Consider the following 13,291-nt stretch of genomic DNA (forward strand, 5'->3'; position numbering starts at 1 on the left):
ATTATGACCCCATAAAATTCTCCACGTCCTCCGTCAGTGACGTTCAGGCAGCAGAGGGCGCGGCGCACACTAACTACGTCATCGCGCCCTCTGCTGCCTGAACATCACTGACAGAGGACGCGGCAGACAGCGGCGAGCAGTGTTGGAGCGGGGACAGGTGAATATAGCATATACTTAACTCCTCCTGGCGCTGTCTCCGCAGCCCCACTTCTCCCACGGTCTCCCTTCCCTCCTTCAGCGGTCATGTGGTACCGCTCATTAAAGTTATGAATATGCACATATTCATGACTTTAATGAGCGGTACCACGTGACCGCTAAAGGAAGGGAGACCGTGGGAGAAGCGGGGGGGCTGCAGAGACGTGCCGAGGGGTCAGTATGATCTGACACCCCCGCTAACCCCTGGCATATATGACTCGCGTATAATCCGAGAGGGGGGACTTTCAGCCCAAAAAAATGTCCTGAAAATCTCGGCTTATACGCGAGTATATACGGTACCTTGCATAAGTATTCCATTGTGTTTCTGGACCATTTACAGTGGGGAAAAAAAGTATTTAGTCAGTCAGCAATAGTGCAAGTTCCACCACTTAAAAAGATGAGAGGCGTCTGTAATTTACATCATAGGTAGACCTCAACTATGGGAGACAAACTGAGAAAAAAAAATCCAGAAAATCACATTGTCTGTTTTTTTTTTCATTTTATTTGCATATTATGGTGGAAAATAAGTATTTGGTCAGAAACAAGCAATCAAGATTTCTGGCTCTCACAGACCTGTAACTTCTTCTTTAAGTCTCCTCTTTCTTCCACTCATTACCTGTAGTAATGGCACCTGTTTAAACTTGTTATCAGTATAAAAAGACACCTGTGCACACCCTCAAATAGTCTGACTCCAAACTCCACTATGGTGAAGACCAAAGAGCTGTCAAAGGACACCAGAAACAAAATTGTAGCCCTGCACCAGGCTGGGAAGACTGAATCTGCAATAGCCAACCAGCTTGGAGTGAAGAAATCAACTGTGGGAGCAATAATTAGAAAATGGAAGACATACAAGACCACTGATAATCTCCCTCGATCTGGTGCTCCACGCAAAATCCCACCCCGTGGGGTCAGAATGATCACAAGAACGGTGAGCAAAAATCCCAGAACCACGCGGGGGGACCTAGTGAATGAACTGCAGAGAGCTGGGATCAATGTAACAAGGCCTACCATAAGTAACACACTACGCCACCATGGACTCAGATCCTGCAGTGCCAGACGTGTCCCACTGCTTAAGCCTGTACATGTCCGGGCCCGTCTGCAGTTTGCTAGAGAGCATTTGGATGATCCAGAGGAGTTTTGGGAGAATGTCCTATGGTCTGATGAAACCAAACTGGAACTGTTTGGTAGAAACACAACTTGTCGTGTTTGGAGGAAAAAGAATACTGAGTTGCATCCATCAAACACCATACCTTCTGTAAAGCATGGTGGTGGAAACATCATGCTTTGGGGCTGTTTCTCTGCAAAGGGGCCAGGACGACTGATCCGGGTACATGAAAGAATGAATGGGGCCATGTATCGTGAGATTTTGAGTGCAAACCTCCTTCCATCAGCAAGGGCATTGAAGATGAAACGTGGCTGGGTCTTTCAACATGACAATGATCCAAAGCACACCGCCAGGGCAACGAAGGAGAGGCTTCGTAAGAAGCATTTCAAGGTCCTGGAGTGGCCTAGCCAGTCTCCAGATCTCAACCCTATAGAAAACCTTTGGAGGGAGTTGAAAGTCCGTGTTGCCAAGCGAAAAGCCAAAAACATCACTGCTCTAGAGGAGATCTGCATGGAGGAATGGGCCAACATACCAACAACAGTGTGTGGCAACCTTGTGAAGACTTACAGAAAACGTTTGACCTCTGTCATTGCCAACAAAGGATATATCACAAAGTATTGAGATGAAATTTTGTTTCTGACCAAATACTTATTTTCCACCATAATATGCAAATAAAATGAAAAAAAAACAGACAATGTGATTTTCTGGATTTTTTTTCTCAGTTTGTCTCCCATAGTTGAGGTCTACCTATGATGTAAATTACAGACGCCTCTCATCTTTTTAAGTGGTGGAACTTGCACTATTGCTGACTGACTAAATACTTTTTTTCCCCACTGTATGCGCTTAAAAAACGTAGCAAATACGCAACGTGCGCACGTAGCCTAACATAGTTTTTGTGTAAAAGTCCTAAAACATAAAAAAATATGTAAATGAGGTATCACTGTAATCGTACTGACCCGAAGAATAACTCTGTCTTATCAATTTTAACACATGTAAAACGGCATAAAAAAAAATCCTGAATTGATGGTTTATGTTCATGCTGCCTCCAAAAAATCAAGATAGAAAGCAATCAAAAAATGTCATGTGCCCAAAAATGGTACCAATTAAAACCACAACTTGTCCCGCAAAAAACAAGACCTCGCATGATCCTGTCGGCAGAAATATGAGAAAATTTTAGCTGTTTAAATATGGCAATGCAAAAACTTTGTTTTTTTGTATAAAAAGCTTTTTAAGTGTGTTACAGAAGCCAAATATAAAAACCCGATATAAATCTGGTATCACTGTAATCACACCGACCCGAAGAATAAAGTTATGTAATCACTTAAACCGCGTGAGGAAAGACATAAAAAATAAATACAACCAATTCATCACCTGCTGTTTTGTTCATTCTGCCTTCCAAAGATCGCAGTACGGCTCTGCGCACACTTATCTTGCACTCTGCACTGAGTGTTTGCACTGGGATTTCCATGTAAATCTCTGAAATACGTGATTCAGGCAGAGGCCCTGGCGAAAGATTCCGTATTATGAATGTTCTCAATAAAAGCGTCAACTCAATCCAGAAATAAGCAAGTCCCCACTCAGGTCCATCGTCTGTCAATGGAAATATAGGGGCTTTACACGTTACTGGTAGTACAAAGGCTCTGGAAGAGCAAAACGGCTTCAAGCCCCTCAAAAGAAATTCAATGAATTCTGCGCTCCCAAATCGCTGTAAATCGCCTGCAAGTTAAAAAATATTCATTAATTCCCTAGATTAATTCCTTGAGAGGTGTAGTTTTCAAAATGGGGTCACTGTGGTTGTGGTTTCTGCTATTTTAGCATGTCAGGGGCTCTCCAAATGGGACTTGGTGGCCGCAACCCGTTCAAGCCAAAATAGCGCTCTTTCCCTTTCGAGCCAAACAGTACTTTTCCACCACATATTGGGTATTGGCATATGCAGAATAAATTGCACAACAAGCTGTGTGGTCCATTTTCTCCTGTTACCCTTGGGAAAGTTTGCGGCTAAAACAACATCTTTGTGGGAAAAATGTGTTTTTTGTCTGTTTGTTTTATTTTCACTGCTCAACATTATAAAATTATGTGATGCACCTTGGATTTCAAGGTGCTCACATAAATTCCTTGAGAGGTTTAGCTTCAAAATGGGGTCACTAGTGGGGGTTTTCCACTGTTTAGGCACATCAGGGGCTCTCCAAAAGCGACATGGCATCCGCTATCGATTCCAGCCAATTTTGTATTTTAAAAGTCAAATGGCGCACCTTTCCTTCCAAGCCATACTGTGTGAACAAACATTAGTTTTCTCCTTCGCCACATTGGGGGACACAGGACCGTAAGTGTATGCTGCTGCCACTAGGAGGCTGACACTAAGTAAATACAAAAAAGGGTTAGCTCCTCCTCTGCAGTATACACCACCAACTGGCTCCAGATCAAACCAGTTCATGCTTAGTGTCCGTAGGAGGCACACTGGGGTCTGCTATTCAGACCACACTTTTTTATTTTATTTTCTATTTTTCAATTTTTACCCTTTTTTTCACTGGAAGACTAGGGCGACGGACCATTTCAAGGGGCCGATCTTCCCCAAACAACAACAGGCGAGCACAGGGAGTGTCGCCTCCCCGTATCCTCTCCTGCGACGTGGGATGCCGTGCCTGAGCCATACTAGAGGCGACGGTTCCCTTCAGGGCGCCAATCTCCCCACACCAGCAGCAGACGGGCACATGGAGTTTCACCTCCAAGTACCCCTTCTGAGCTAGGCCACAGCCGGACATAGCCCTGTAAAATCCTAGGGGAGCGAACCCTTAGGATACACAGAGGCCCTCCATGGCGTCCGCGCTGCTCCCACTGCACCACCACTGATGGAGCAGCGGTGCTGCAGGGAGCTGGACGGTCCCTCTCCACCTCCCCCTCAGAAGGGATGATGGATTGAGGGTTCCTGCACGTCCCTGTCGCAACCGTGACCTGCATGCAGAGTGGCAGCTCTGCTCTCATTCCTCCACAGCTCCCGGCAGTGAGTTTTTGACAGGGGGGCAGGGGCTCCTGAGCGTGTCGCGGGCCCGGTCGTTTTTTACGGCCAGGCACCGCTAATTTAGTCCCCGGCTTTGGTCCTTACTAGGCTGCAGGCCGGTTACTCCGCCCAGTAGCCGTGCATCATGACTGTGATACCGCCCACCTGCCCGGCGGTTCTCGCACAGTGCGAGAAGTGCATTTCTGATCTCGGCGGCCTTATTCAGACGGACACAGGCATCCAGGGGCCCTGTGTCCGCATATAAGACCACCGCTGGCCTCAAGGACTCTTAGGGGCACAGGACCTGGGTAAGTGCTCTGCCACACTCGCCTCTGGCCTCCTCACCCGCTCTTAAAGTGCTCTGCTAATTTAAAGCTGAACACATAGCCTTCCCTGCAATATATTGGGAGATAACAATATTTTGGGTGACAATAGGGGTACAGCATGTCCCCAACAATCTATGGCTTCCTTAATTAGGGCGATTGAGTCCCTTCAGGAGTAGGACCACTAATCCGCCTGACTCAGAGAGTTCCCCTACATCACGAGAACCTTCAGCCTGCACGGGCCGTTATCAATTAAAGCATAGACAAGCATCTAGGAAGCGGCTTCATAGCTCGTCCCCTAGGCCGACTGGCGCCTCGGCGTCAGTTAGCTCTGTTTCTCGCTCTCCCTCTCCAGGGACCTATAGTGAACAATACCCCGATTCCGAGTCTGATGGGCCCATTGACCTAGAGTCGCCAGGTTACCAGTCTACAGTGTATAGCCTCATTCAGGCCGTCAACCAGTCGCTGCAGGTCGACGAAGAGCCTTCTATTCCTCAGACTGATAATGTGGTGTCCTTTAAAAGAACAAAACGTCCTCATAGGGTGTTCGCCAATCACCCTGAATTTCAGGACAAAGTTTGGCTACATAGGGAGCAGCCAGACAAATGTTTTTCAGCCCAGAGATTCCTTGAAAACAAATATCCCTTTTTGCCTGAGCTCCGCAAAGTTAAACAATGGACATAATCCCCTCCAGTGGATCCTCCTGTATCACGTTTAACCTCCAAGACTCTTCTCTCTTTACTGGACGGATCCTCCATTAGAGATCCCACAGATCGCTTATTTGACAGTCTTGCCTGTTCCGTTTTCGAGGCATCAGGCTCGGCACTTTTTCCCTCCTTTGCAGCGACCTGGGTATAGTGGAAGATAGTGGAGCTGATCAGATTGAGAGTTCTCTTTCTGGGCTCCCTCTGGTGGCTACTGGAAGTAGTGGAGCTGGTCTGATTGGCAGAGGCTTGCCACCTGATAATGAGGAAGAGATTGGAGATCTGGGGTTTCTGATTGGGATTTAGGACAGCTGACTCCCTCTATCCCTGCTGGTGCCTCCTGAGGTCTGATGTCTCCTGCTCTTTCCCTGCATGCTCAGCTAAGTGGTTCATTTGCTATTCTGTTTGCATGTGATCTGGTTTTGTTTATCTCTGCTTTGTGCGGATCAGCTAGCTCCGGCTGGGGCTGTGCTGAATCACCGCCCATATGTTACTGCATGTGCCAGTTTTGTTTTGTCCCCTTTTATATTGGTCTCTTTTTTGCTTTGCATGGATGCCTCCGGGTTACCTGCGGAGTTGGATATGCGGCACGTCTTTCCAGATCGCAGCATGTCAATTTATGTAGCGGAGACGCTCAATCTCCGCTATGTAAATTACCCATAGACTTTCATTAGATGCAGTAAAACTGCATTATCTTCATAGTCACATGCGTGTTAAGTGAGGGGACGCAGCTTACTACGCATGTGTACTAATTTATATAATAGTGTACCTTAGTTTTCGCTATCAGCTGATCGCGAGAACTGCAGTGCACGTGACCGTCGAGGATGGGGATATCTCCAGTCACTAGCTAAGTTCTCACGATCAGCTGGGTTCTTTTTAAAACTTTCCATCGCAATGTGTCGACTTTGCTCAAGACTGACGCAAACTTAGAAAACCATTTACGAGTAGCAACATCATCAATACCTCCCAACATCACATGCCTCACCAAAGAGAAGTCATTTCAGCCATCACATTAGGTGACAGTTATTTAAATGTTTGAATAAATATTGTTGGCTAAAGTTTATGTTAATAATTTTATACTGCCTCCGAACGTTATTATAAGATTCAAAATGGCCCTTAGCAGAAAAAAGGTTCCCCACCCCTGACCTAAATGGTTAATAAACTTCTTGAACATGTTTTGATCACCTTGAATGGTGCAGTTTTTAAAATAATGTGACTTTAGGGTATTTTCTGTCATATAGATCCCTCAAAGTCAAATGTGAGGAGGTCCCTAAATAAATGGTTTTGTAAATTTTGTTGGAAACATGAGAAATCGCTGGTCAACTTTTAACTATTATAACTTCCTAACAAGCAAAACTATGTTTTCCAAAATTGTGCTGATGTAAAGTAGACATGTGGGAAATGTTATTTTATGAACAATTTTCTGTGACATAACTTTCTGGTTTAAAGGCATAAAAATTGAAAGTTTAAAAATTGCTAAATTTTCCCCAAATTTCTGATATTTTCAGAATTGCCCACGTTGGACTCCCATTGATGTAGGCTCCAGCGCTGAGCCTACATCTTTCCCGGCACATGTCAGCTGTTTTGAACAACTCACATGTGCCTCTAACAGCCGTGGGTGGAATCACATTAACATGTTAAATGCCACTGTCTGTCTCTGACAGCGGCATTTAACTCGCACTTACCTTAAGCGCGTCAGAAATACCGCCTGTCGGTGACCCCATCACGTGATCTTGGGTCACTGACGGGTCGACATGACAATCGGAGGTCTGAAGCGACACTCGTAGCAACTGAGCATTTCTGCTACACACAGGTGATCTGATCATCGCCTGTGTAGCAGAGGCGATCAGACAACTGCAGCTTTTAGTCTTGAAATCACCTCCCTTTCGCCTCATTTAAAATAAAACAATAAAAAAAACTGTGGGATTGTGCTCCCTTCTTTCTGTGCTAATCCTGGGAATCCAAAGGAAGAGAAATACCACACTTTAGATGTTAGAAGTGTGAGAGTTTATCTCAGCCCTATCAGCCTGGAAAAGACGTTAGTTGCTATTATTTCCTTTCAGGGTGCTTAAAAATAAAAAGGTTTTAAAGCCTCTGAAAGCACCCTAGCTAGATGGATTATATGGATTAAAGTGGCTATAAGGTTAGCCTATTTTGCAAGTAATAAGGCAGTTCTAGGAGACCTGAAAGCTCTTTGTACTAGGGCTATTTCAACCTCCTGGGCAGAGAAAGCAGATGTCTCCATTGAACAATTATGTAAGACTGCAACATGGTCTTCACCTTGCTCCCTCTATAGACCTTATAGGCTTAATTTGGGATCTTCTGTTGATGTTTCCTTTAGAAAGGTTCTACAGACTTGGTCCCGTCCTAAGTTTAAAGTTTCTCTGTAATTCTCTCAGGTGGTACTGTCATGGATGATAGGAAAAGACTAAATTACTTAGCACTAATAGGGTTTTCCAGAACCTATGACAGCACCCTTATATTTCCCCTGTCACTGGATTGGTGTTAACTTTGTTTCCTTCATGATGTTAGATTAAAGCAGAAGAAAAAAATCTAGTTGTTTTTAATTGTGTGTATAACTATCAAGTGGTGTTTTCTCATGCTCCATAAACAACTGATGGGGTTGGAGAAGTGCCGCCCTTTTATTATGTAGGTTTCCTGTTTTTGAAGGCCAGATCCCCCCTTAGGTGATGCTATCATGGGTTCTGGAAAGTTAAATTACCGGTCAGTAATTTAGTCTTTATCAGCAGGAGATTATCATTAGAGAACTAGAAAACCTGTGCCAAGATAGTCAAAACACGCCCACACCACTGATTGGCAGCTTTCTGCCTATGCACAGTGTACACAAAAAGCAGCCAATCAGTGGTGGGGGTGGGATTATATAGAGCTCAGGATTCAGAGAACTGGTAGATCTTGAACAAGAGAAAACTGTTTTTATTTAAAACTGCAACCTGCAGCCCAGTAAGTGACACATCGCTGCAATCGGAGTCTTTGTCCCTACATTATGCTGCTCTCAGATTACATGACAAAAAATCTGCTGACAGATTCCCATTATAATCATCAGCTAAAAATTGATTTGTGCTGATATTCTATGTGTGTACTGCAGCAGCGTTGTGAAAATATGCTTAATTTTTTTTTCTCTCTGTACATTATGACCCTTGAGGTCCCTTCCAACTCTTAACATTCTATGATTCTATGATCCCATCACTCCATACAAGAGGTAATGCAATCCAATACTTGTGTATATGCTTTACAATGATCATTCCGGTAGTGAATGTCGACTGTGGAGAGCCCGGCCTGTGCAGCCCATACAATATTTCATGGTGTCTGACAATCCCATGCGGTTAGCATATTAGTCTCCGGTCTAAACCTCTTTGGGTGGTTTGTAGCCAGGATTATCTTTGTATCCCCCGCATGTTCTGTTTGATTTCCTCTTATGATTGTGTATTGCTTTTTGATTTGGGATAATTGACCGCACTTGATTTATCCTGTAACGTTATATCTTTGTCTCGGTTCATAGTTATTAATTTTCAGATTCCCTTGTTGAATAGCTGCTCAGGATTTATTATTTCAGATGTTGTTTCCAAGCATAATTTGGAAGGGATACCAATACTATTCTTTATTACACAGCACATCTATTTTTTTTTTTTTAGGTTCAGTGAAGCCGACTATTCTTTTGATTTAATATTTGTGATGTTAAAAAAACAATTCTAATATATAAACGAATTATGAATGTATTATGCATGAAATGCTCAGAGTCGTACCCTTAATGACATCATTCCCAAGTATTGGAGCAGGTTGCTGTAATTTAGGAGCTAATGGAAACACCATGCTTAAACACTAGAACTAACACTGGGTTTCGATAGCATTTAGGGCAAACATTTTTACCCCAAAATGTACGGTAGATTAAATCCAGTAGAAAACCTGTGTACCTGTATGAACCTTTATTATATTTATTTGCCCCCACTTTGTTGAAGGTGGCTTTAATCTTTAGAAAAAAAAAATAACAGAAACCAAGAGTTCTGAACGTGGTTGTACATGTCACTTGGGTAGCAGCGCTTCCTTATAGCAGTAGTAATAGCTGCATAGTTGCAAATGCACCAAATTGTGACAAAATATGTCCTGAAGTAACCCATTGGAGAGGAGGTGGGAGAAAGTCTAGAAGGAGGCTACAATCTGCCACACTGCTCGATCCTCTGAGTCAGGCCAGGGGTCACAGTGCAATGTGAGAAACTTGTGCGAGTCTCTCTCCTCAACACCCAGCACTGCCGCCGGCACTCGGTAGCGGAGTGTGCAACTGCACGTATTTCTATGCAGCTGAACTCTCCAGTCTGAACCGCCTGCGGCAGTGCTAGGTATTGAGGCGAGAGACTCGCACAAGTTTCTCACTTTGCGCCTTAGGCCGGGGTCACACTTGTGAGTATGATGCGAGAAACTCTCACAAGTCTCTTGCATCAATACCTGGCACTGCCACCGGCACTTGGACTGGAGTGTGTGGCTGCATTTATTTCTACGCAGGCGGCAGTGCCGGGTATTGATGCAAGAGACTTGTGAGAGTTTCTCGCATCATACTCACAAGTGTGACCCCGGCCTAAGGTGCAATGTGAGAAACTTGTGCGAGTCTCTCTCCTCAATACCTAGCACTGCCGCTGGCACTCGGGACCGGAGTGTGCGGCTGCATGTATTTTATGCAGCTGAACTCTCCAGTCTGAACCGCCAGCGGCAGTGCTGGGTATTGAGGAGAGAGACTCGCACAAGTTTCTCACATTGCACCTTAGGCCGGGGTCACACTTGTGAGTATGATGCGAGAAACTCTCACAAGTCTCTTGCATCAATACCCGGCACTGCCGCAGGCATTTGGACCAGAGTGTGTGGCTGCATTTATTTCTACGCAGCTGCACACTCCGGTCCCGAGTGCCGGGTACTGATGCGAGAGACTTGCACGAGTTTCTCACAATGTACTCGCATGTCTGACCCCAGCCTTAAACTTAGTTTAAACGAAACCAAGCTGATGATGTGTCAGGTTCAAGGGGGAATTAATAAATCTATGCCTAAATGGTTTTTTTTTTGCCAACCCTCTAAGTGCTGGTTCAGACATGGGTCAAGCTAATGTAACATTTGCCATTGTGTTCAGAAAACATCAAGAACAAATGAAAAAGGAAATGGAAACAATACTGTCAAGGCTGAAACAATCGGAAGAAACCAATCAGCATCTGAGAGAGCGGGCGGGGAGTATACGGCGTGGCTTACGTGACCTGGAGCTAACCAAGGAAGCCTATGATAATCTGAGCGGCCTTCCCGAGGACCAGCTCTCTATTCCTGAATATGTATCTGTAAGTATGTAGTGGTTGGAATCGGTGTACGTCACAGAGTTTATTTTATTACACACCACTTACTTTACCATCTTTAAGGGGTTTTCCAGGTTTATTTCTTTGAGACTTACTTATCCCCTGCTACTGCAGAAAAATGGCTGTGGTCAGTGATTGACTGCAGTGGTTGCTTAATGTAAACATGACATCAGTGCTACAGCCATATAAACAAAGAAGCCCTCTTTAAAGGGAATATATCAGAAAATCATTTATTGTTTTAAATCCAGGTTTTGTGCTATATATATATTTTTTTTAGACTAATTTTTTATTGAGATTTTTGAAAAATTACAAATAACATGTATATAGAAACAGCAATCACATGAAATTTGTATGGCAGTGTAAAACACAATGAAACTTTTATCTATAAAATTGAAAAAACAGCCGAGATCCCGCAAACAACTCCCGGCAAAATCTCAGCTAACCTATAACATAAGCAATCAACTAGATTCTATTACCCAGCTATGTTCAATCTATAACATATGTATAACAGCAAGTAAGATAAAATATAACTTTTAATACATAACTCTAAAAATAATCAAACCTAAAGTGTCACCAAAAGTGATTAAAACGAGATGCCCATACATTGGGTAATCCCCAAAGGATAATTGAATGCACCCAAAAGCATCAGATAGGAGTATAGAATGGAGTTAATGTAATAACCAAGCAGCAATCTATATATATTGGATACAGCATAAAAAATAGCAAAATGCCATAGCCAATTGCACTCATATGTTTATATACTGGCTAAACCAAGGAAAGGGAGAAGAGGTTCATAGCCACAAATAGATGAGAATAATAATAAAAGGAACAATCTCACCAATATTTTGCAGACGGTCAGGAGTCTCCAGGGATACTCCTCATACATATGGATAGGCAGCAGTGGGAGTACAATACCCTGTCACAACCCTCATAAGCTGACCATTATCTGATCCCCAGACTCCTGCCCTGACAAGGGCAGTCCACAGCTAGCCCTAAATTGCACAAGCCCTACACTTTCCCTTCAAGGAGCGTCCCAACGCGTTTCATCCAAGTAATTCTTCAGGGGACTAACTTGTTCAAAAGTGCCACAGTGCTAAAGCTAAGAGATACATCCTCCTGCTCTCAATACTATCTGCTGTCTGCTATCAGATAGTGCACCCCAATGAAAGTCTTAGAAGCAAAGCTAAAGATTAGACTACAAAATTGTAATTAACAAGAATTCAACAACAGGAAAATCTAATTATTCATTGCACAGGTGTCCAGGAGACAGTGGACGATATCACGGCATTACATAGCAAGAAAACCCTTTCCCATTTCATGTTGTTTCTAATGGCACCACATGGAAGAGAAATGTCTCGAGACCTGAGAAAGAAAATAATTTCATTATACAAGAAAGGTGAAGGCTGCAAGAAGATACTCAAAGCTTTACTTATTAGAATACCATAGCAAAAGTGATGCAAAAATTTAACCCTTCTGATGAGAAGGGTTAAAGGGTATCTGTCACCCTTTCTTTCGACTATTTGCTGCTGGCACCGACATCAGGGGCTTATCTACATTCTGTAATGCTGTAGATAAGCCCCCGGTGTAACCTGAAAGGTAAGAAAAACAAGTTATATTATACTCACCCGGGGGGGGTCCAATGGGTGTCGCGGTCCGGCGCCTCCCATCTTCATACGATGCCGTCCTCTTCTTTTCTTCCTGTCGTGGCTCCTGCGCAGGCGCACTGCTCTGCCCTATTGAGGAATGCTGTAGATAAGCCCCTGTTGTCGGTGCCGGCAGCTAATAGTCGATAAAAAGTGTGACAGGTTCCCTTTAAAGAAAATCGACATGTAAGTTCATTGCAGTTGGCTAAATAAGTAGAGAGCCAAACCCAGGCTGAGTGTTTCCCGTGATACAGTACGGTGTACATTGCAGTGGAATGGCATGCATGGGTGTCGTCCACGAAGGTTGCCTCTCCTAAAGCGCATGCACAAAAAAAGCCCACAGACAATATGCCAGGGCCCATGCTGAAAAATATGAAGACTACTGGGACTCTATAGTTGGGGGTGATGAGATCAAAAAAAGGTTTTCTTAAACTGATGACTCCAAAATTGTATGAAGTCAAAGTGGGGTAACACAAAAAGAATGCATAGTGCATACATTGAAAGATAGTTGTGGCAGTGAATTCCACTCTTATAGGATGGATCTGCATGCATGATTCAGCTTCTATAGAATGTACCAACTGTTGTCATCTGTATTGTGGCCACTTGGGGGAGCTCCTGCCACAGTGATTGAGCTGTGATTCCTGTTCCCTGAGAGATCTGAAACCAATGTTTTCTGCCAGGTTGAGTTTAAAACAGACAATACTTACTGATGTGAGAAACATGTAATGCCAACTGACCACGCAGCCCATTTTTCTTCAAGTGCATCTTGAAACAGCCACACCGCTAGTTTTCAGAGAATTTGGGGTCGTGTATATTGGAAAAATCCCAGAAGTGATAGCATTTTAAAAACAGCCCCCCTTGACTTATTGAAAACTGCTGTCAGGTAGTTTATTAACCCTTCTGGTGCTTTTCAGGAATTAATGCAAAATGGCATGACAGAAAAGAAAAAGTTGATTTTTACCACCTAAATGTCGC

General features: G+C 43.8%; 1 protein-coding gene across 2 annotated transcripts in view; it reads left to right on the forward strand.

Annotated features, from left to right (window-relative positions):
* PIBF1 (progesterone immunomodulatory binding factor 1) overlaps positions 1–13,291 on the forward strand; it is a 278,563-nt gene that overhangs the window by 75,996 nt on the left and 189,276 nt on the right. For both annotated transcript variants that reach the window (XM_073580380.1, XM_073580379.1), the window contains exon 4: positions 10,460–10,658. In XM_073580380.1, coding sequence (XP_073436481.1) covers positions 10,460–10,658 — 199 coding nt within the window. The remainder of the gene's footprint in view (positions 1–10,459; positions 10,659–13,291) is intronic.

The sequence above is a fragment of the Dendrobates tinctorius genome, unplaced genomic scaffold (assembly GCF_039654945.1).
Source record: "Dendrobates tinctorius isolate UK_male_01 unplaced genomic scaffold, ASM3965494v1 ptg000064l, whole genome shotgun sequence".
Classification (NCBI taxonomy): Eukaryota; Metazoa; Chordata; class Amphibia; order Anura; family Dendrobatidae; genus Dendrobates; species Dendrobates tinctorius.